Source organism: Suricata suricatta, chromosome 11, assembly GCF_006229205.1.
Source record: "Suricata suricatta isolate VVHF042 chromosome 11, meerkat_22Aug2017_6uvM2_HiC, whole genome shotgun sequence".
Classification (NCBI taxonomy): Eukaryota; Metazoa; Chordata; class Mammalia; order Carnivora; family Herpestidae; genus Suricata; species Suricata suricatta.
In genome coordinates, this window is record NC_043710.1 from 104,856,996 (window position 1) to 104,880,652 (window position 23,657).

The 23,657-nt window shown below is 48.3% G+C and overlaps 2 protein-coding genes across 2 annotated transcripts in view; both read left to right on the top strand.

Annotated features, from left to right (window-relative positions):
- Positions 1–339: 339 nt before the first annotated feature.
- LOC115306388 (nicotinamide N-methyltransferase-like) lies at positions 340–4,344 on the top strand. Its single transcript, XM_029956758.1, has 3 exons — positions 340–607; positions 1,944–2,151; positions 3,331–4,344. Exons 1-3 carry the CDS (start codon positions 457–459, stop codon positions 3,761–3,763), a joined length of 792 nt encoding a protein of 263 aa, XP_029812618.1. The 5' UTR covers positions 340–456; the 3' UTR covers positions 3,764–4,344.
- A 15,693-nt stretch (positions 4,345–20,037) lies between these two features.
- Positions 20,038–23,657, top strand: part of LOC115271763 (nicotinamide N-methyltransferase) — a 16,869-nt gene continuing 13,249 nt past the window's right edge. The window contains exons 1-2 of the mRNA XM_029914712.1: positions 20,038–20,383; positions 21,210–21,417. Coding sequence (XP_029770572.1) covers positions 20,230–20,383; positions 21,210–21,417 — 362 coding nt within the window. The 5' untranslated portion in view covers positions 20,038–20,229. The remainder of the gene's footprint in view (positions 20,384–21,209; positions 21,418–23,657) is intronic.

Consider the following 23,657-nt stretch of genomic DNA (forward strand, 5'->3'; position numbering starts at 1 on the left):
GCACAGAGCCCGACGTGGGGCTCGAACCCACGAACCGTGAGATCATGACCTGAGCCGAAGCTGGACATTCAACCTACTGAGCCACCCAGGCGCCCCTGGACATGCTTTTCAAATAGTTTGAAAACCCGCTGTAGAAGAGGACTCAATACAGTGGAGCAGGGGAGCCTAGAAATCCTGCCACAGGAGCCAAATGCTGTGAAAAGCCTGGGGCCTGGGGTGGGAGAAAGGAGGGGGCCCGCCACTTGCAGAGGGAACTGGAGAACAGGACAGGAGCTGCCAAGTGTGGCAAAAACCAATGGCTGAAGGGGGGAGGAGTCAGGGAATGTTTTTTATCAGCTATTCTGGTCTTTACCCAAGTGTTTGAGGACAGGCCGAGTGACTGAGTCTGAACTCCACTAACAAGGCTCCAGGGCGTCAGGCTGCCTGCTCCTTCCTGGACAAAACTCAGGATTCCCTATGGCTCTCCAGGAATCCACAGCGCCGGATCCCTACCAGACGTATTTTGAACCCACGGTCTACCTGAACTACTTCAAGATGGGCCAGAGCCCTGTGGGTGATGAGTGCCTCTATTTCCTGCTAAAACACTACCACGCTGTTTTCAAATCAGGTGCTAGTTTCCTTGAGCCCTGGAGGAGGTTTGGGGTGGGGGAGGGGTGGGGATGCAAATTTGCTGGTCTTCAACCCCGGGGCAAGACTGGGGGGAGGGGGAGGGTGGCCAGACAATTGCCTGGAACTTTGCACCCGGAGAGGTTGCAGCACGGCCGTGGGCCGAGTGTAGATGAACTTGGTGTCTGGCACGTGGTGGGATGGCCTAAGCCGTTCTGAGGTCTCTGGGGCAAGCTTCTCGCCACCCGTGACATCGAGGAGCTGTGGAGTTCCACGGTCCTGAGTGGTCCTGTCTTCTAGCAAGAAGAGCTGCACGGGGCATCAGAAAGGGCAGGAAGTCTCTTTCCAGATTCAGCGTAGGAAGCGTTCGCTCTTCTGCGTGATTACCACCGTGGCTCGTGGGAACATCGTGGGCGGGGGGCTCTCAGATGTGCCCCTAGCGAAGAAAGGTGCTCGGCAGCTGGGCCACTAAAATCAAATAATGGGGATCTTTTCATGACTCACATGACAAGGAAACATAATCCAGTAGCTAGAATCTCCCCACTGAACAATCTCCTGCGATCAGATTTTCTTGAACCTTTGACGCCGGTCTCCGGTGAGCCTCCAGGTAACACGAGTGGAGGGGAAACCGGCAGCATGTAGCAGCAGGAGCCAGGAGCAAAGCAGCAGGCTTGGTTCAGGGTCAGGAGCCCTCAGTCCAGATGGGTTTGGTCCTCGCTGCCTTGTTGTTTATCTTGGAAGCCCCTTGCCAGACTCCAAATGCTGCTGCTTTGTGTTAACACAGCCTCTCCCCGGCTGGAGAGAAGGGGAGGCCACGGGCTCTGTGGGCTGGTTCGCTCTCTCCTACTTATTATCACAGTGTTAAGAGAGTTTCTGGGAATACAGTTGGTGCTCAATAAATGTTTGCTGATTGATCTTTGGAATGTTATAGATGGCCTCAGTGGGGCCATAGGACCCTTCAGTGACGTGTGCTTGGAATGTGGAAGCCAGTGTCCTCGGGAATGTGACCAAATTTCTTCTCTGAACACTTATTCACAGTGGTAAATTGGCAGTTGAAATGACAAAGCTGGTTCTCTAGTAATTGTTCCCCCCAACACACACCCCAGATAGGCTGTTCTGCTGCTCACTGTCCCCTCCTACCACCCTCTCCATTCTCAGTGTGTGCAGTAGTGCCCAAGGCTGTCCGGGCAGGCAAAATCCCTAATGCTGGAGTTTACAGTCCCAAACGGCCCCCTCCCCAGAGCCTCCCCAACTGGAAAAGAGAGAGGAGCCTTTGGGAAGGCCCTCAGAGCTGCTTTTTGGTGCTGATGGCTTAGACTGCGTCTGTTCTGAAACAGGTGGGCTGAAGGGAAAGCTCCTGATTGACATTGGCTCTGGGCCCAGCATCTACCAGCTCCTGTCCGCCTGCGAGGCTTTCGAGGAGATCGTGGCCACTGACTACACGGACAAGAACCGCCTGGAGCTGGAAAAGTGGCTGAAGAAGATGCCAGGGGCATTTGACTGGTCCCCGGTGGTGAAATACGTGTGTGAGCTCGAGGGGGACAGGGAAGGGGCTTGCGGTTTGCTTTGGGGCCGCCACTATGTGAGCTGTACTTAGCTCTCTGAATCGAGAATTTATCATGGGCCTCGTGTGGAAATGGTAAAGCAGGTGGGGACTAAGAAGGAACGTGGTTAGCGGGGTCCCAAGAAGAAGAAAGGAGGAAGAGTGTGACACGAATCCAATAAAGGGCAAAAGAGGGAACGAAATAGATGGCTATAGACAGACCCAGAGCCAAAAGGGAATCGTCACGAGCGCCTACCCAGAATGCCAAGGCCAATGTGGACGGGACAGGGTGGCAGCCAGCAGGTGGCTGAGGGCAGACAGCCGTGCTGATTGGCTGCTGCCCCGATCACAGCCTCCAGGTGGCTCTAGACTCGTGGAATCATTCTGTTGACCACAGGAGGCGGGCCTAGAATTAAGACCACTCTTGCACACGTGAATGGAATCTACTTACCCTGGATAATTTCAGGGCAGCAGGACGGTTCACCATAGCACCTCCCCTTCCTAAATACCACTCTCCCCAGTTAGAGAAGATGGATGCAGATGCACGTTGGGTCCTTACTGTGACTTTTTAAAAATACAGAGCTGTGAAGAGTAAACCTTTAAGTGTTAGTCTCCATTGTTCCTCAAGATGAATGAGCCCCACATGCTGAGAACAGGTGTAGGTAGGTAAGAAGGTACGGTAGGTTGGTGAGGTAAGAAGGTAGGTAAGAAGGTATATAGGTCAGAAGAGAATGTGTGAGGCGGTGAGGAGGTGGAGTGGGGTGGCCGGAGACACGGGGAGGCCCTGGAGGCCCCAGCAAAGCCGGCCAAGCTCACTATGTAGCTTTGCTCAGCTGACTTCAGGCCGACGTTCCGTCTTGTCGCACTTACCTGGGTCATTTAAACACGGACCTAAGTGGAGAGAGAACAGGTCAAGTGCTAGGTGTGCATTGCCCAGCGAGGGCCTGCAGGGGGCAAGAGCGGCGCCCTGGGGTCAGGGTCTGCAGGTCCTAGGCTTTGACTTTGTCCACAGCTGGCTTCATGACCGTGCCCCTCTCTGGGACTCGGTTTCCTGCTCTGTAAGACGGGTGACTTGATATGCTGGGAGTCCGTGTGCAAGGCAGAGAACGGCTGGTGTGACGCACGCCTCTCACACGGCGCGGCGACCCAGCTAGCCGCTCTCCCCTCTTCCCCCCACCCAGAGACAAGTGGGCTGCCAAGGAGGAGCGGCTCAGGAGGACCGTGCGGCAGGTGCTCAAGTGCGACGTTCATAAGGAGCAGCCCCTGGAACCCGCGGTCCTGCCGCTGGCGGACTGCGTCCTGTCCTCCCTGTGCCTGGAGGCCGCCTGCCTCACCGAGGAGGCCTTCCGGGGTGCGCTGCGCCACCTCAGGACCCTGCTGCGGCCCGGGGGCCACCTGGTGCTGGGCGGGGGCTTCGACAGCAGCTTCTTCATGGTGGGCGACAGGAAGTTCCCCTGCCTTCCCCTGAAGGAGAAATCGGTGCGCGAAGCTCTGCAGGAGGCCGGCTTCGTCATCGAGAAGCTGGAGACGAAGGCGCGGGCGGCCGAGACCTTGTCGGACCCGGACGCGGATTACACGGGGATGTTCGTCCTCGTGGCCAAGAGAAGCGACTGACCTCGCGGGCTCGGACGGCTGCGAGGACGCAGGGGCCCTCCCGCCACTCGGCTGGCTTTCCTCCGCGCTGTCGGCTTTATTTAGAACCCTGCCCAGCAAGCGCTTTTAGAGTCTTGTTATTACGTGATGGCCAGATAATTAGGGCTCTAAGTCTCAGACAGAGAGGTTTATAATACACCCCGCTAACGTCCCAGGGGAAGAATAGGGTCAGAGAAATAAACCTGTGCCCCCCCCTAGTTTTGAGGGCACCTCGGGGTTGCATGGGAGTGAAGAGGGTAGAGTCCCCACGCTCTCCTACGAGAGGCATTTGGGGACTGCTCACCTTCGGAGCTCATTCGTCACCTGCGTCCTCACCCCTGCCGATGAGACTGCACCGCCCCGTCCCCCGACAGGAAAAGGACGCAGGCTTGGGGGCGGCGAGAAGACCTGGATGTTGGTACTTGGCTCTTGTGATGATAGGTAGGCCATTAATATCTCAGAGCCTCAGTTTCCCCATCTCTGAAATGGAACCAATAAGACCCCTCCCCAGGCTTATTGTGACGCCCCAAATATATAACATGAATACACCTGGTAAATAACTACGTGTGTGATGTCGTATGTGTTTTCACTGACCTTCCGTGTGTGTGAGGTAAGAGTTGTAAAGGGATCTGGAGAAGGTCTCCTTGGTCCAGTGCAGCCCCCCTAAGCCAGCGGGGGACAGGCAGGGGGCGCCTGGGAAAGACTTTGAAAGGAAGTAGCAGGAGATCAGTGAGATGTGAGGGGTGAGGGGGAGTGAGCCAGGAAGAGTGTGAAGAGCCCGAATCCCCAGGAGCATGTGCCGAGACCCAGAGCGGAAATAACATGCTGCGTTCGGCGAACTTCGGGAGAACGGACACCTGGGTACAAAACTGGGGGCCTGTCCCTGGACGTCCCTGACAAGACCCCTTGGGCTCTGGGTGGGAGAGCAGACCAGCGCTTCACGTAGGCAGACAGTTTGCCCAGGCGATGGCGGCTGGCGGGGGGTGGGAGGTGGGTGAGCAAGCGGTTCATTCAGCCCAGAAATACTTGTTGACGCCTGTGCAGAGCCGGGCAGCGCAGGAAACACAGTTGCAATGTCTGAGCCCTTGATCACATTCTATCCCCTGTCTGTGTATCTGTGTATACTCTTGTGTCTGTCTGTGGGTACAGGCATGTGTGTGTGCACGTGTGTGTGTGTGCACGCGTGTGTACATGCTAATGATGGTCACAGAGGGTGGGTCAGATCCGTTCCATGGTGTTCCCACGTGAGCGATAGAAGTGGACTCTCGAAGGCTAGAACCAGATCAGGAGTCAGCCACCAGAAGAGGCTGGCAGTAGACGCACCCAGAGGCTGAGCGTCAGCCCCTCGTCCAAGGACAACTCCGGGTGCACATCGGAGGGTGCAGGCGGAGGGCTGGGCTGGGCTGGGCAAGCGTAAAGCAAAGAGCAAGGTGGGCGGGCACACGGGGAGGGTGTGCGGGGCAGGTGGCGTCGGCGGGACCGGCGTGCCCAGCGCTCCGACTCACTGCTTCAATGTGGGCTGGCCTCGGGGGCGTGTTCCGCTGGGGCCCTCGAGTCCTCGAGTTAGTCACGAGGAAGTCTCCTCGGGGAGCGACTGACTCCGTTTCGTGACATTCAAGTCACCACTCGTGCTTTGCGGGCTGACTGAGTGGACACTGTGTTTGGCTTCACGGGAGGTGGATCCACTAGAGTAACAAAAAAAACCCCACTTTTGTTAAGTACGCGGTGACTAGACCTGGGACCCCACGGCAAGGCAAGACTTGCTCCCGAGATGCCCGGTGACAGGAAGCACGCCACTGGGCAGGACGCGTTCTGGCTCAGGGACTGAGGAAGGTGACGCAGGTTAAGTAGCCAAGAGGAGCTCTAAGAGAGGGGGGTGGTTGGAAAGGTGCCCCCCACTGGACGAAATGCTACTGCTAAGAAACAAGCCCTGGGAAGGTACCAGGTGAGGGGTGTGATGTCTTCCTTGCCTGGAGGGCGGGGTGCCTATGAGAGAACAGGTGGGTGGGGGGCAAGGAAGGCTGGGAAGGTAGCTCAGGGTGTTGGACTCCGTGAGCCTCTCCAGGGGGTAATCGGAATTCATCAGTAAATACTCATTTAGAATCTGCCATTAGTAGGCCCTGCGAAGGTGAAAATAAATACGACAGAATCCTTGCTGGGCTCATTCCCAGGCAGTAGGGAAGCAGTGTGAGGAGGGAAAGGCACTCGGAAGGTCGTTCTTAATCTGGGGAAGATAAGGAAGGCATTGCAAAGAGGTGGTGTTTCCTTTTAAAGTTCATTTAGTTATTTTGAGTGAGGGGGCAAGTGGGAGAGGGGCGGAGAGAGAGGGAGAGAGAATCCCCAGCAGGCTCTGTGCTGCGAGTGCACAGATCGTGAGATCATGACCTGAGCTGCCATCAAGAGCTGGACACTCACCCGACTGAGCCACCCAGGCGCCTCTAAAGTGAGTCTTGAACTCACAGTGGAACCCAGCTGTCAGGCAAAGAGACAGTGGGGGTGGGGGTGGGCTGGGGTGCTGAGAGCATTTCCGGTGGAAGAAGCAGCCGGGGGGTGGTGGGAGCCACGGGGTTGGGGGACGTCAGGCGTGTTTGGGGAACCTGGGTCAGGACACGGAGTAAGTGGCCATTCTATGCCCGTGCCTGTTTTGTATTCCGGGGGTGTAGTGAACGGGCCTTGCAGGGATGGACAGACCTAGACTGGGGTCTCGCACGCTGGCAGCGCTGGGGGGGGGTGGGGCACCTGGGGGGGACCTGGGGGGCCTGCCCAGCCCAGCAGCGTCCCCTCTCCATGACAGAGCCCTCCACTGCTGTAGGGGAGGACGCCTCTGGTGCAGAGTCTGCAAGCCGACGGGAGCTGCCCCCTGCCTGTCCGCATCCTGTGTACAAGCCTCCCCTGGAGAAACCCCCTTTACAGTGTTCAAGCCCTGTTTTGTTTAGAGGAGGGCCCCAGGCACTCAGACCTCCGGGGGAAGAGCAGGCAGTGAGGGGGGCGGTCACACCCCTGGAAGACGGGGCAGGCTGTGCACCTGACCGTGTGTGTCTGTATGTGAATGTGAACTTCAGGGGAAGGAGGCGGGACAGAAGATGGCTCCCTGGGACCAGTCCTACCCCTGTTTTGGATTGTTTCCCTTGTCCTTCATGCTCTGGACACAAGGGGGCAGTCGAGCCTTGAGCTTGGTGGACTGCAAGGTCCATGGGGCGGAGGACAATCTTCCCTCGACCTCGCTTGTCTGAGGCCTGCTCTCCTGTTCAACCTGACCTCTGAATGTGGGAATCAGGAAGGGGAGGGCCATGGCCCACCCAGAGGACCCTGATTTTCACTGACCTTCACTCAGCCATATGTCAGCTGCCCTGCCCCCACCCCTTTCACAACAGAAACTAACGCCCAGGACCAGATGACCCAGATCCTCATGCTGAAGGACCAGCGCATAGGTTCCTTGGATGGCAGAGCAAGGGAGAGGCGCCCTTGCTGGCTGGGCGCCTCTCGAGTGTAGTGAAAATCTCCCCGAAGTTCAGGAAGCAGGGGCAGGAGGGCCGAGTGCGGTGGACGGGGCCTGGCACGCCCAGCAGACCCCCGAGACAGCTATTCATGCCAAGGCCGAGGCAGGTCCCATGTTGGTGCTAAGACAACACGGGAGAATTGGCTTCAGCTCTTCCAGAAAGTTCAGTCAGGTGGGCACATGGCCCCTGCAATTTGGCGCGGTATGTTCTGCACCAGAGAGAGCAGGACGGGACCAGGGCACACAGAGGGGGTGTGTTAACCTAGATGTGGGGGGCGGGGGGTGAGGGAGGTCACAGAAGGCTTCCTGGAAGTTACGCCTAGGTTGAGTCTTAAGGACAGGAAGGTTTAGCCAAAGAAAGGTGGACGGGGCTTTCCAGGCCAGGGGAAAATGTGAGTAAGAGATCGAAGTCAGGAAGCAACATGGGAGGGACGGTAGAAGACATTCCAGTGCGTCTGAAAACCTTCCAGCGGAACACCCTTTACCGCTGCAACCCTGTTCGTGGCTCTGCGGTCTGGCTCTTGCCCAGGTCTCCAGCCAGCTGAAAGGGCTCTCTCAACAGTTCTACGCATTCCTGCAGAAGCTTCGGAGAGTTGAGTTTTTCCGGGCTAGGACCTGCAGGATTATGAAAAACTGTGTGCCAGAGGAAAGACTGGAAGCCGGCAATTCATTTCCGGGTGGGCTTTTTCCTTCTCGTCTTTCTGCTACACGTTGCCTTAACAAGTGACGGGGCACATTTAAGAGGAATTCAGAGGCTAAGACTGTAAGCAAATAACAGACGCAATTTCAAAAACAAAAACCATAAGGCTACCTATTGATTAACTAGGTTACATAAAGATTAGATTGCTGATGGATGATAGACCCAGAGCCAGTGATCAGGCAGACAGACTGGAAGAAAGATTTGCAGTGGATAAAACCAAAAGGGAACCAATACCTTCTAGAATACACAAAACATACCCAAGTCAAAACATGCAAATTTGGACTAGGAAGAAGTCCAAAGGAAAAAAAAAAGAGAAAGGATGTGATTAGGAAATTCATCAAAGAGGAATTTCCAAAAGTTAGCAAACATCTTGTGGCAGATTGCGCAAGTCATCACTGATTTCTGTCTTGTCTTCTCCCGACTCCATTTCTTGGGTCCTTTGCCTAAGGCCGTGGCGTTGGATTCTGGCCCTAGGAATGTGAATGCATCTTGTGCCTACTCCAAGGTGCAGTGGTAGAGCATGTGACTCTTGATCTCAGGGTGGTGCGTTCAAGCCCCATGTTAGGTGTGGAGCCTACCTTAAAAATATGTGTAACTTCATGTATTTTCATTAGACTGGCAAAAACTGGTAAGGTAGATCATTCCAAGAATTTTGGTAGGGGTTGGACGTGTGTATGGGTGTGTTGGTGATTGTAGGAGCTCCCATGGACCGCTGGTGGGGATGTAGACTGGTATAGACTTGGCAGGGGGACCTGGTGGTTCTCACTAAAATTAAATATCTAATTGGCTTGCGTCTCAGTGTTTCTCCTCCTGGGAACGTACTCTGTGGAAAGTCTCACAAAGGTCAGCAGAGAGGGGACACAGACATCTACAGAACCGTTGTTTGGGGGAGTTAGAGGCAATCTAGGTGTCCATCCTGGGGGAGTAGATATGTAAATGGGGAGATGCAAGTCACGGAGTGGCAAGAAGTTACAGCCCACAGGTACACGCAGGCAAGGGCAGGGTGAAAATGACGAAAATGAAGATAGATACATACAAAACAGCAGGACCTGTTTCAGAGAAATACACATAAAGAAAAGAACACGCTCTAAGCCTCTTAGAAAACCCGTGAGCGGGTGGAAGGTGCCTGGATCGAATGGAGGGGTCCCCTGAGCCCTACGCTTGTTCTTTTCCGAAGCTTTCTAACCGGAGACTGAAGACTGACAGTCACAGCTCTTTACTTCCTGGGCTGACGTTCCTTCACGGAATCAGATTCCCCTGGGGCGGTGACCTCTCTCCTCAACTTATTTTGAAAACCCCATGGTCAGCCTTCACTGCTGATTTTCCAGTTTCCTAATCGCCTGACCTCAGGGTTTCTCAGAAACCACACAGGAGACAGTGCAAGAACAACAGAATTCCAAGATCGAGTCTTAGTCTAGCTTTTCTACATAAGAACCGGGACGAGTTGCTTTTTCGCATCCGTATTGAACACGGGGGGGAAAGAGTGAAATCCATTAGCCTGGACGGACAGGTGTTCCAAGTATATACATTATGCCGTGAATGGTAATTAGCAGGAAGCAAGGCAGAGGCGAGGTCAATGGAAGGGAGATGATAGACCTAAATCAGACTGTAGCAAGCATCCTGAGTAAGCACATGACCAAGGGCCACCCCTCCACAGAGGGGCAAAGCAGAATCAGCTGTTTCGCTCAGAAGCCCCCCCCCCCAGTTCTCAGCTTTTGCCAGGGGGGTGTTGTTGAGGCCCCACCCTGATTTTCAGCCTCACAGGCTTTGTCATTACTGCTGGCCCCATGCTGACCGCCAGCAAGCCGGCCACCTGCAGCCACAAAGCCCTCCACCCCCAGTGCCATCCTGCTGTGGTTCACAAACCGTGCCATGGGGGTAAGTTGAGGCTGGGCACCTCTTTGCTGGATTATGGAACTGGCCCCAGCTGAGGCTAAGGAATCTCCTTCTCTTCCCTCAACTGCCCCCACCCTGGGTATCTCTCTTCTCCTGCGTCCTCAAAGCTTCCAGGAACCCAGGCAATGGGTTCAGTGGCCAGTTTAAAATTTGGAGACTCAGGGCACCTGGGTGGCTCAGGTCATTTTTCTTGTTGTTCGTGGGTTCAAGCCCTGCGTCGGGCTCTGGGCTGAACGCTCAGAGCCTTGGAGCCTGCTTCGGATCCTGTGTCTCCCTCTCTCTCTGTCCCTCTCCCACTTGTACTCTGTCTCTCAGAAATAAATAAACATAAAAAAGAAATCTGGTAATCAGGAGTACAGAGAAGCAGAGAACTCGAGTTTCTGGCTGAACCAATAACCGTGTGGCTTTGAGTTGAAAACCCAAAGTTTCACGAGGGGATGTGCTGTTAGAACCCTAAGAAATGCCGACATGCGGCTCCCTCGCCTTCTGAGGGAGCAGCCTACTTTCCTCCCCGCAGGGGCCGTGACTCTAACAGGAGAGGGCAGCCGAGAGGGGACGGACTTGGGGAAAGGGCCCCGCCGCCTCCCTGCAACTAAGGCTCAGATTAATCATCCCTGGACTCGCCATCCGTATTCATAAAAACCTAAAGCAGGCCCTGTGGGGCCACCTCAAATCTGATGAGTTATCATTTTGCTTGTAATTTTGTTTATTTGTTATTAATTACCAAGCACACGAAGGGCTCCACATTGTCGGTTCCTCTAACTCTGGGAGCTGCTCGATTTGGCTTGGATTCCGGCCTCAGGCCTCACACCTGGCCTCAGGTCTGGTCTGAGCAGAGACCCAGGAAGAGGCTCCGTGGAGGCCCTTCCCCGCAGCGAAGCGGACCCCACCCTCCAGGCAGCAGATGCAGGCTCCTAATTGCTGCGGGGTACCTGGGGGTGCGGCCCTTTCTTGGAGATAAGCAAAAGCCACTGAGAAAAAGGAGAGATCACTGCCTACGGGAGACTGAATGGTTTCTGGAGCATCCCGGGCCTCTGATCTAAGGGAGGCCTTGATGTCTGAAGCACAGAAGGACTTTTTCCAGCGTTGGAGAAGCTTGAGTGGTAGTTTCTGGTACGTTCCCTGCCTTTCTTGCCCCATTTTTGTTGAAACGGCCATTTATCCTCCGCTGCCCTTGAGTGCTATAACCCCGTTGGGCGAAATGGGGTAAAAGCCTCACCGGGGACACTTGGGGGCACCTGTGTGACCCCGGACCCTTCGTCTCTACATCTGTGCTTGTTTCAAAAGCTGTCCTGCATCTAGACATGCGGAATGCTTATTTCTTTATTTTATTTTATTTTTAATTTTTTATGTGTATTTATTATTGAGACAGAAACAGATCAGGAGTGGGGGAGGGGCAGAGAGCGGGGGAGACCCAGAATCGGAAGCAGGCTCCGGGCTCCGAGCTGTCAGCACAGAGCCCGACTCTGAGATCATGACCTGAGCCGAAGTTGGACGCTCGACCGGCTGAGCCCCCCAGGCGTCCCTGAATGATTTTTATTTAATCGTGAGATTGATCACATAGAGAAAGGTTCATAAAACATTTACATACAGTCTGAAGATTAATATAAAATGAACAGCAGGTAACTGGCCTCCCCAAGCTGAGATCTAGAACACTGCAGGTCTTAGTAGCACCCCCTTCTCCCGCCGGGGCGCCCCCTCCTTCCCCTCCAAAGCCAACCAGCCCCCTGACTAAGGGAATGACTGCTTTTCTCTATAATCTGCCCCTCCTTTATGATCACTGGACATGATCGTTTACTGTAGCCTGTCTTGAGCTTGTTTCTCTCCCTCCCTCCGTCTTCAGAGAACCATCATGTTGATGCCGACAGTTGTAATTGGTGCAATTTCATCGCTGTATACTCCGACTTATTTCTTCTACGGTTGCAGGACATTTAGGTTGTTTCTAGCTGGGGGCTATTTCAAACGATGCAGCTAAGAACAGTCACGTGTCTACATGTGAGCCTGGGTGTGCAATTGGTGGGGACGGGGTATGCCCAACTGAAGTCTAGTTCATGCCAGCCTGTTTTCCAGAATGGGGCACCAATTTATTTGCCCACTAGAAATACATGAATATATCTGTGATCAAGGTCCTTGGTACCGGCAGGTTTTTGCCCGTCTGATGGCTGTGTAGGCGTATCTCATCGTGACTCAGTTTGTATTTCGCTGATGAGATTCAGCGTCTTTTCATAGGTTTATTGGCCCTTTGGATTTTCTTTCTTATAAAAAAGGATCTGTTCAAATTTTGGGTTGTTCTGTATTTCCATTTTGGCTCACAGACGTTCTTAATAAATTCTGGGTCCTGGTCCTTTTTTGGTTTCTGAGTTGTGGGATCTTTTCCCACTCTGTGGCAGGCCTCTCTACTCTCTTCATGTGTCTTTGGTTGAACAGATGTTCTTCATTGTAATATACCCAAATTTACAAAATCTCAAATTTCCGATGAATGGTTTTTTGTATCCGGTTTAAGAAATCCTTCTCTACCCCTAAGGTCATGAAGGTCTTCTTGTATATTACCTTCTAAATCCTTAGAGTTTTACTCTTCATCTATGGTTTTTAATGCACCTGAACTGATTTTTGTGTCTAGTATAAAGAGAAGGTCTCATTCCCTCTTCTCTCCTAAGGATACTTGATTACTTTGGCACTATTTATTGAAAAGTCTGTCTTACCCCCTCCTAATCCGGGATATCACCTCTGCTGTATATCAAATGTTGATAAAGTTATGGGTCTGCTTGTGGGGTCTCTACTACTTCATTAGTCTATTTGTAGGTCCTTATACTGATACCATACAGTCTTCATTACTATAGCTTTATAGTAAGTATTATGTCTGGTAAAGCCGGCCCTCCTAACTTATTTTTCTTCTTCACGAGTAGCTACTCTTGGCCCTTGGCACTGTCATATAAATTTTAGAGCTGGCTTGTCAAGTCCCAACAAAAACCTATTGGTATTTTAATTGGGATTTTATTGAGTCTATAAATCAATTTGGAGAGAAATGACATCTTTACAATGTTGAGTCCTTCAGTTCGTGAAGTGGTCTATTTCTCCATTTATTTAGGTCTTCCTTAATGTCTTTTAATAAAATTTTATAATTTTCTCCATTAATGTCTTGTACATATTTTGTTGGATTTACTCCTAGGTACTTCTCATTTTTTAATGCCATTGTGCATGAACTCTGTTTTAAATTTCATTTTACAGCCGTTGCTGGTTAGAAATGAATTTAATTTTTTATATTCACTTTGTATCCAGAAATTTTGCTAGATTCTTGTATTCTAGTTTTTTTGTAGATTATTTAAAATTTTCTCTATATATCATCATTATCTGTTTTTAAGAACAATTTTGTCTTTTTCATTTCTGATGCTTATACCTTTTATTTATTTTTCTTACCTACAGTGCTGTCCAAGAACCCTTGTAGAATGTTGAATAAACTTGGTAATCGTTAAGACAAAAGAAAGAAAAATTGGTAATTGTTAGCATTCTTGTTTCTGTCCTTAAGACAGAGGGAAAGCTTTTAAACGTGTCATCATGAAGTGTGATGTTTGTTGAAGTTTTTGTAGATAATCCTTTACACGTGAAAAAAGTTCCGTCTCACATGAAAAAAGTTCCGTCCTACTCGCCATTTGCCAAGAGGTTTTTATTGCTGCTCTTGTGAATGGATGTGGATTTTGAGCTCCGCCCCCCCCATATATCTACTGAATGATCAGAAAGCCTTTCTCCTTAAATATGTAAATAGGATGTCTACATTAATTATTTTTTTAAGTTTATTTATTGATGTTGAGAGAATGAGTGGAGGAGGGGCAAGGAGAGACAGAATCCCAAGCAGCCCCTGCCTGATCAGCACAGGAACTGATGTGGGGCTTGATCTTGCAAACCATGAGATCGAGGTAAGACCTGCACCAAAGTCAAGAGTCTGATGCTTAACCAACTGAGCCACCCAGGTACCTTTACATTAATTGAGTTTTAAATGTTAAAATGCCTTGTACTCCTGCAATAAACCGCCTTGGTCATAGTGTAAGTACTAAAGGAATAGGCTGTCTTCTCAGACCGTTGGAGGTCTGAACTCCAGCTACACAACTACCGAGCAGTGTGCCCTGGGCAGGGCACTTAACCTCTCTGTGCCTTGCTGAAATTGGGATAACAGTACCTAAGTCACAGAACTATTGGAAGGTTTAGTAACATGTCCAAAATGCTTAATCCAGTGTCTATACCTAGTAAGCACCATATTAAGTATTGGTGATTTTATGGACTAGACAAGAATTTGTTTAGGATTTTCGTCGTTGTGTTCATGAGTGATTTTCAGCTTGTAATCTTTCTTTCTCATAAATAACCTTGGGGTTAGTGTTTTGCTAAAAGTATAAAATTAGTGGAGGGGTGTTTTCTCATTTTCTATTCTCTGAGAGAGTTTGTGTAAGAATGAAATTATTGATTCCTTGACTATACGCTAGAACTCCCTTGTGAAGCCATCTGTCATGAGGGTACCACGTGGAAACAACATTCAACTTAAGTTCTCTGATGGTTACAGGTCAGTCCAGGCTTTTGCATGTGTTGAAAATTTACTTGGGACCGTCTCCATCTGAATATTCAGTAGTTTGGCATAAAGTTATTCACGATAACTAATAGCCATCTTTGGAATGTCTGCACCATCTGCCAGGAGGTTTCCATTTTCACTCTTGACATTGGGTGTATGTGTCTTTTCCTTCTTTTTTCCCCTCTTGATCAGTACAAACAGAAATTTGCTAATTAGGTTAGTCTTTTCAGAGAGACTATTTTTGAGCCTTGTTGACCTTTCCTATTGCATTTTAGCTTTTTATTTCATTAGTTTCTTCTCTATGATATTATTTTCTTTCTATTCATGTCTGTTTGCTGTTCTTTTCCTAACTCCACAACCCCATTTATGTTATTAGGATTTACAGTTGAGGATTAGAGTTCCCCCTTGAATACTCTGTTGGCTTCAACTCACAAATTCTGGTCCAAACTATTTTATAATGTTCACTATTATTCTGTTTTGAGGGCCACAGGCTATTTATTGGTACATTTCTTAACTTCCAAACAAATAAGAATGTTCTAGTTATCTTTTTGATTTTTTGACTTTTAACTTCAACACGTTGGTCAAAGAATGTATTCCGTATCATTTCAGTCCTTTGAAACATGTGGAGGGTTGCTTTGTAAGCCACTATATGGTAATTTTTATTTTTATTAAAAAAATTTTCTTTAATGTTTGTTTATTCTTGAAGGAGAGAGAGACAGAGGGTGAGTAGGGAAGGGGCAGAGAGAGAGAGAGAGAGAGGGAAGCACAGAATCCGAAGCAGGCTTCAGGCTCTGAACTGTCAGCACAGAGCCCGACACGGGGCTTGAACTCACAATCTGTGAGATCATGACCTGAGCTGAAGTCGGACGCCCAACCGAGTGAGCCACCCAGGCACCCCGCTATATGGTAATTTTTAATGCACTCTGTATTCTTAAAACACATGTGTAGGGGTTGAGTGCAGTATTTTACATACATTCACTAAGTCTGGTTGAGGAATCCTGCTGCTCACATATTACATGTTTTTACTGATGTTTTTATCCATTTATAAGTCTCCATCAATTGCCTTCTTATTTTATGCTTTATATTTGTCCTATGGGTCTATGTTTTGGGTTTTTTTCTTTGTCTCCCTTGGTTCTTGCCTTCTTCTGAATTAATTTTTTTTTTCTTTTTTGTCATTCCATTCCTCTCCTCTACCAATTTGACTGTGTTATTTTTGTGGTGCCTGAAATTGGAGTATAGGTATTTTACTTTGGTCCCACAAAGCATTGGTGAGGGTTGGGGCATGTGAGACAGAGAAAGAAAGGAAGGCAATCAGACCCCATTCATGAACCGGTTCCTGGGGTGGGCGACCGGGGCTCACTCCTCCTGGGGGCCTCTGTGCGAGTACATAGAGTCTGTTTGGGCATTCCTACGCCAGGACCGAGGACGCCCTTATAGTCAGTCATTCAGCGACTCTCCCCTGTCACCGAGGGCGGGCCCCAGGGCTGCTGCACAGCTTTCCTGACCTGCTCTGTGTAGGGACCAAACATACTCCTACAACCAGAGAGGATTTCCAGGCTCAGGAAGCACGGGCAGCGGTTTAACCACCTGCCGGGAATTATAACCTGCATAATCTACTTAGCAAAGTCTAAAGATAATCAGTACTTTTACCTTCCTGGGCAATTCAAAGATCTAGAACACCTCATTCCCATGTCTTTACCCTCCCGTGAAATTTATAGGCTATTGTGTTTGTATATTTTAATTCTATCTTGCTTGCTTTTAACCACACGTGACATTATTTTTTATGCGTCCATTAATATTACGCACAAGTTAGTATCCTTACTCGTTCTTCATTCTTTTTTTCACCTAGACCTTGATCTTTTGCACATTAGTATTGCAGAACTATTTTCTCATGAGGTCGTGGCCTGAGGTAATGAAGCAAATGTTTTATCAGCTGACCACATGGGAAGAGCTACAGGGGACCGAGCTCCCGGGCTATGTGGGAGTGACGGGCTTTCTTGAGTCCTTCCATCCCTCCTTCCTTCCTTCCTTCCCTCCCTCCTTTTCACTCTACTGGCCTTGCTTCCTCCCTTCCTATTTCCTTCTTGTTCTTGGTTCCTTCCAGAGGCTATTGATTTTGGAACTATGTCTTCACTACATTTTGTCCACATGAAAGGATTGCCTTTCCAAGCCAATGCCCAAGGCATTATAAATTTCTTTGCTCACTGAAGCCTGTGAGAATCACCCTGGAATCTAGTTCCAGTGGGGAGGCCAGTGGATAAGCAGATGTGCCCTTCGATGCCTATGAGGGTAGTGTTGCAACTCTGCTCAACGGCTGGTCCCATGTTCGCCACTGGGATATTGAGTTGTTCCTTTATTCGTATCCAAAAGGAAAATAAGACTTCCGGAGACTCCAAATAATCAGAATAAAGCAGGCAGCATTTCATTTATACATCTTTCTTGGACATGGGATACGGAGTTCTTGTTTTTTTAAGCAATTGCTAAGGAAAGGATTTGGGGATTTCAGTTTAATTGCTTCTGAGAAAAATTCCATAGTGGGCCATTTAGAAAGAAAAAGGAAAAAGTTCAGTTTGGGATAATGAATTAAACCACATGTTTCAATTTTTGTTTGAACTGTTCAGGATCTGATTTAAACACCTGGCCTTTGTTTTATATGATTAAATAATTTGTTTTCATAGAGTATATGTTAATCCTAAGAAGAAAAGAAACCTTTCCTTCTAAAACAGCTTCCAGAGGCTGTTGATTTGGGAACTAGGTTTTCACATGTGTGTATTTATATATTCATACGTTCATAATTATAACAGACGTTCATGGAAGAGTGGACAGCCAGCCAACATGGGGAGCAGGTTTCTATCTATAGTGAAATCTGATTCTGACCATCAATCCTGGCAGCTTCTGAAAAGGGTAGGGAAAAATGAGTGACGGGGTGAGGGAGCAAGGGGTATCCTGTATCAAGGCCTCATATAAGCTACATAACCACTATGTTTAAAGTTCCCTGTTAAACAGACCCCTGGGTGGAAAGAGGGACAGACATTTCCCAAGGCAAGGACTCAGTGTAAGGGAAACTGTAAATTAAGTTTCTCAATACCTTGAACAGAGCACATTGAACAGAATAGATACTATGGAAGAAAACCAAAATATATCACCCCAAAACATGCCACTTTGGCATTTGATTATTTTCAATTAAAGGCATTTAAAAAACAGTAGGTATGGGAAGGGTGATCTGATCCTCCTTTTTCTTCCTGAAAGCTGGAGATGAAAGTCCCATGTGAAAAGTCCCTGTACAAGGAGAAAGGAAGAGTCTTATCACCAGAGACAGGAAATGTGGGGCTGAGAAATCGTACAAACCTTATTAAGCCAATCTTTCCTTTCTTAGTTACTTCTTTATCATTTACTACCCCTAGGCCAAACCCCTTTGTCTTGTCAGTTCTCCACAAATCGATTGTCTCCTCATCTAAAGACAGGAAAGCTCCTCACTCTGTTCACATCTGGAGGTCTTCATTCTCTTGTGAAGCCTCCCATGTAAAATATTACACAGCTTCACATGCATTTCTCCTATTAATCTATCTCATGTCGGTTTAATACTTAGGCCTAGACAGAGACCCCAAGAAAGGAAAGAAAAAATTTTCTCTTCTCCTATATTATTATCCCCATTTTATAGACCAAAGCTGGGGCTTCAGAATCTCAAAAGTTAGTTTTTCTAACAGCGCACTGTCATCTAAACTGTTGGTGGCCAATCTGGATGGCAATTTGTATCTTTCGACTTTGAGTTCTGGATGCTCCCTGGTGGCTGTACCCCACTACCAGGGCGGTTGGGAGAAGCAGGAAATATCAGCATCACAGCAGTGGGGCCTCTGAGCCACTCACAGGGACACCTCGTATCGATTCTACATCCTTCCAATCTGTGATTTGACTTTTGACGTTCCAATAGTCACACTAATCTGAAACAATTTGTCTATATGATCTAAGTCTTCATAATAAGCAGTCTTAATGTCACACAGATCCCTTTTACTACCCCAACGCTTACTGGGAAGCATCAATGACTGACCCATACTGGACCAGACAGATTCTCCCTCTAAGGTCTCTGGATTTGGACCATGCAGACCTAGTTAGCCAGCTGCGAGGAGACGGTTTAAAAGACTGTAAGGTCAGGTGTAGAGACCACCATTTGGATAAGTCAGAATGGAGCAGGGTGTAATGAGAGAGAGAATCAATAGGGTGTAATAGATGAGCAAGAGAAGCCAGTTTTCAGAGAGAGAGAATCAATACCCCTACACCTCCAAAGAGAGACAAAAGAAAGAGAGAAGGAGGGAGAGAAAGGCAGTGAGAGAGGGAGATAGAAAGTAGCCATCTAATGATTTTTTCAGTTGATGAGACTCAATGAGATCCCCTGCAATTTTTTTCCATTATTTTTTTAATGTTTATTTTTGAGAGAGAGAAAGAGACAGTATGAGCAAGGGAGGGACAGGGAGAGGAGACACAGATCTAGAAGCAGACTCCAGGCTCTGAGATGTCAGGACAGAGCCCGATGTAGGGCTCAACCTCAAACCATGAGATCATGACCTGAGCCAAAGTTATGTGCTGAGCCACCCAGGGGCCCAGTGTGTTTCCATTATATTCTACTAATCATTCCCTTCTCACTTGAACTTCTTGGAGCAAGTTTCTCTTCTTTGTAGCCAGATGGGCCCCTCGTAAGTCATCAGCCATGGAATATAGGGAACTCACTGCGATTGCATTTGTTGCAACATGACAATAGTCAACTCATCAACCAGTGTTTTGAACACCTATTACATAGATGTGATAGGCAAGGGGCAAAAAGAGAACTGAGCCATAGTCCTTGACCTAAAGGAGCTGGTGGCTTCCTGAATCGTTCCTGTAAAAAATTAGTTTGGGAAGAAGGATTGACATAGACTAAACCAAAAACATATATGACACGACAAAATCAAGGGCATTGCTGGGTGAGCAAATTCTAAGGGCGATGTGAGTTTCAGAAAAGGAAATACAAGGAATTCTTAAAAAAAGGAGAGCACTTACATTTCACTTTGAAAGGACAATTAGGATTTCAATAGATTGAAATGAGTGGGGAAGCCTGGTGAAGAGGTAGTTGCCAGTTACTGAGAACTGGTAGCTTTGGGACTGTGCCGATGGACAGGGAGGGAAGGAGGGTGTAGGAGCGGGAGACGAGGATCACGGGGTGCGCTTGCCTGGACAATGGAGGACGACTCATCCAGTTTTTAAAATTGCTTTTCTACCCTCTTTGTACATTTCTTCTGCGATTCCTTCTCTAGCCAACATTTCTTAGCCCTTAAAGACATTTCCTAATCCTCCTCTTTTCTTTCTTTAAGTCTGTTAAATTTAAATCATTCTTCGTGGCCCTCTTTTGGGAAAATCATTACAAGAGCTGATGGTTCTCTGGGGACACGACACACCTCTCTAACCTTAGTGGTTCTTCTATGAGTCAAATGATTTCCCTGATGAGCCCAGATGCTTTCTCCTGCAGTTGAACTTCACCCCTTGGCAGAGAATTGCATACAGCTCATGGCCCTCCCCTTCACACACCCACTTCTCCTAGGTTCCCTTACCCAAAAATTTCATCACTTCCCAGAACAGCCAGAACATTCTTGGATGTTTCTGTCAGTTAGTGTTTAACCAAATATCCGTCTCTAAGGGGTAGGTTGGACTAATAGAAGAAGGATTGAAGCCTGAGACTTAAAAAGACAACTTCTTCAGGGTGACTCCCTGGATTCTGGAGGAGAGCGAGAAAGAGAGAGCAGTGGACACAGGAGAAGGAAACAATGGCATCTAGCTTCACCTCCAAGGATGCTTATCTGAGCCATTTCAACCCTCGGGATTACCTAGAAAAATATTACAACTTTGGGTCAAGACACTCGGCAGAAAATGAGATTCTTAGGCATCTTCTGAAAAATCTTTTCAAGATATTCTGCCTAGGTAAGTTTATGTGTTATCCCTATGTCTCCCCACCAAAATGCGATTTATATAAATAGAATCTCAGGGCACTGCTGGGTTGGTGCCTAGGCATTGCTACATGATAGATAGTCCTTTTGGCATCAGGCATTTATTTAACGAGAATGAAAACTAATGTTGATCGGGGTATCTTACAACTTACAAAGTGCTTTTTTATGCGTGGTCTCATTCAATTGTGCAAAATGAAAACCAAAACGCAGGAGTTCTGCCCTTGATTTTACATCAGTTTACTAGATGACCAGAGCCAGCCATTTAACCACGATGGGCCACTTAAGAAATGGAGATTCTAATACTTATTCCGTTCCTAACTCAAAGGAATGTTGTACATGTGCACGAGACAAAAACCTCCCAATACATGAAGAATTGGATGCTTTTTGGAGAGAGACATAAAAACTCAATTTTTTCTAAATTTAACTTTCAACCCCCCCCCCCCAAAACCAAAGCCAAAACCAAAAACAAAATTTTAACTTCCCCAAAGTGTTTCTTAATGGTTTTTACATTCTCTGTGTCACAGTCGTTCTGGATTAAAGGTCTGTACACCTGATGTCAATCTTTTCTGCCTTCCCCTACACCTAAAACTATTCCAGCAACATGTTTCCAGCTTGGATTGGACAATGGAAAATGCAATCATGTTAAAAAACAACAAAAGACTTTGAGGGAAGAGGAGTGAGTAGAGAGATGCTTCGTCTTTGGGACTTTCGGGCACAGTCTCCGTGAAAACAGGGCAAACCTGCTCCGTCCACTGTCACGTGAGGCCTCATCCCTTTCCTTGTTCCCTCTTCTGAACCAGATGGCGTGAAGGGCGACCTCCTGATCGACATTGGCTCTGGCCCCACCATCTACCAGCTCCTCTCTGCGTGCGAATCCTTCAAGGAGATCATTGCCACCGACTACACCGAGCAGAACCTGCAGGAGCTGCAGAAGTGGCTAAAGAAGGAGCCAGGGGCCTTCGACTGGTCCCCGGTGGTGACCTACGTGTGCGAGCTCGAAGGGAACAGGTAGAGAAACAGGGTCTTCCTCCGGGCTTTCTGAGGGTCCCTGAGGGACACTTCATTTTTCTGAACCAAGAGTTATCCTTAGAGCCCAAGTTACAAAGCAAAGGGAACAGAGAGAGGCCAAAGAGAAATCCAGATGGAGAAGAAGAGGGAGAGAGAGAGAGAGAGAGAATGAGTAGAGGGATGGGAGCGTGTGTACATGTGCCCACCAGAACAGCAGAAGACACAGAAGGGAAGTGAAGAAATGGCCACTGAGCCAAAAGGAGACAAAACCTCCCCAGAGCAGCGTGGGGGTGCAGCATGCGGGTCAGGTACCGTGAGACAATGACACTTATGACAATTCAGGAAAGAGGGGAAACTGTCTCCCCAACCAGCAGCTTTTGGGTGTCCCCCAGAGCCATTCGGCTAACTGCCCAAGCGCTCTGGTCTCTGCTGTGGGGATGGCTAATGCTGACACCACCAGAGAGGACAAAAGGCTGTTTTTAAACAGGATTAACAGCATAAAGGAAGTATCTGAAAAGAACGTCTTCTCTCCGGCCACAAAATCAGAGCTTTACGTGCTCACGCCTAATGGTCAACATCCTAGCCGACTCTGTCTACCAGTCCGTTTATGTGGACGAGTCTTGTTTAAATGATTAATTTCTCTCCACATGAGAAACTGTCAATAGCTTACTAGCCAGGAGGGACCGGGTCTTTCCCTTGTCCTGATGTGCCTCCGTCCTCTGGCAGTGGCCCTGCATGGCTCAGCCCAGTCCTGCCGCCCCGCCCACCTGACTGTTGGTCCAGTAGCAAAGTGTGTTTGCTATGTTAAGCATGTTGCCGAGCCCCACAGGCTTCATTGCGAACTGTCCACTGTCACTGACCACTTCAATATTCCTCCCAGGATCCTGTCCACTCCTTCTTACGTGCACAGTTATTTTTAAACTTCTCTTTTCCCCTCCCTGCTCTTACTGTATGTTTTTTGTATATTTCCCATCTTTCCGCACTTTCTTGCCCATGATTTAATTTTTACATAACTCCCTTCCTTCCCCAATTCACTTCTTCCCGTGTTTGCACCCCCAGCCTTGCTCATGCACTGCACTCTTTGGGTTGCACAACACATCATCCTCTGTCTTTCCTTTTCTTGGCTTTTCATTCACTATGGGAAAGCATACATATTTTTAATTACCATATCCCATTCTTTGGTCAGGAAAGGGCTCTGACTTCTCAGCAAGACCATCTCCCTCAAGAAATGGGTAACTAACACTTTTTGGTTCTAAAGGAACTAGCGTTCATTCATTCAGGGAACCCATTTGGATATGTGATGTGCCACACAGTCCTAGCTACTGGGATAGACTGGTGGGCAAGATGGCAGAAATCCCTTGTTTCCTAGACCTTGTATCAGGGAAGGCAGGCCCGTGTTGGATCACTTACGGCTTTGAGGGCGGGCTAAAGAGCCTGTGCTTCAAGTGTGAGGAGAAGGCCTTAGAGGTGTAACCCGGAAAGTGATGTGACCCATTGACATTTGCAAAGACCTCTCTGGCAGTTGTGTGGAGAATGGACTGGAGCTTTTAGAGGAGAATGAAAGATACATAAAGGAGACACTTGAATCCGGGTAAGAGATGATGGAGGCTTGGACTAATAAATTCATCAGTGATGGAGAGAGGAAGATGATTTTAAGATGAATTTTTGAGATAGGACGGATAAGAGTTGGTAATGGTTGGTCATGGGAAATAATGAGAGGAGGGAAGTATCAGGTATGACTCCCATGTTTCTGAACTTGAGTGAAGTAATATTCTGGAATCCCAGGAATAAATATAAAATCATGTGGTCTTAACATGTCCCCAGGGAGTACACCTACCTCCATACTTTTCCTCTGGAGTTTTGGTCAACTCGTTTTTCTGTATGTGCACTTAAATTTGCTTCTCATCATTTTACCAAATTTGTTTATTCCTGAGTCAGGTTCTCTTCTGAAACTAACTCTACAGTCTGCTTCTATTTCTTTAATCCTTTCATTTTTTAACAGTCTGCTGAATTCTAGTTTAGTAGGAGTATTCTATACTTTGTCTTCTCACATATTGTTACTATACTGTCTAACTGATAGTCAACGTGGATTGTCAGATATAAGTTATCCAGGTGACCACTGCTTGTACAATTCCTGATACTATAGTGATATAAACAGAGAGTTTTCCTATTTTGTTTCCCAATTAGTGTTTTTGCTGCATGGAGAGTCACTAAACTTCCACTGGTCTTTTATCCTTTTT

What these genes read in the sequence shown, in the direction of transcription:
- LOC115306388 (XM_029956758.1), top strand. Translation starts at nt 457, where the DNA reads ATGGCTCTCCAGGAATCCACAGCGCCGGATCCCTACCAGACGTATTTT. An exon ending in CCACGCTGTTTTCAAATCAG is followed by an intron (nt 608 to 1,943) that starts GTGCTAGTTTCC and finishes GTTCTGAAACAG; the next exon opens with GTGGGCTGAAGGGAAAGCTC. An exon ending in TGTGAGCTCGAGGGGGACAG is followed by an intron (nt 2,152 to 3,330) that starts GGAAGGGGCTTG and finishes CCCCCCACCCAG; the next exon opens with AGACAAGTGGGCTGCCAAGG.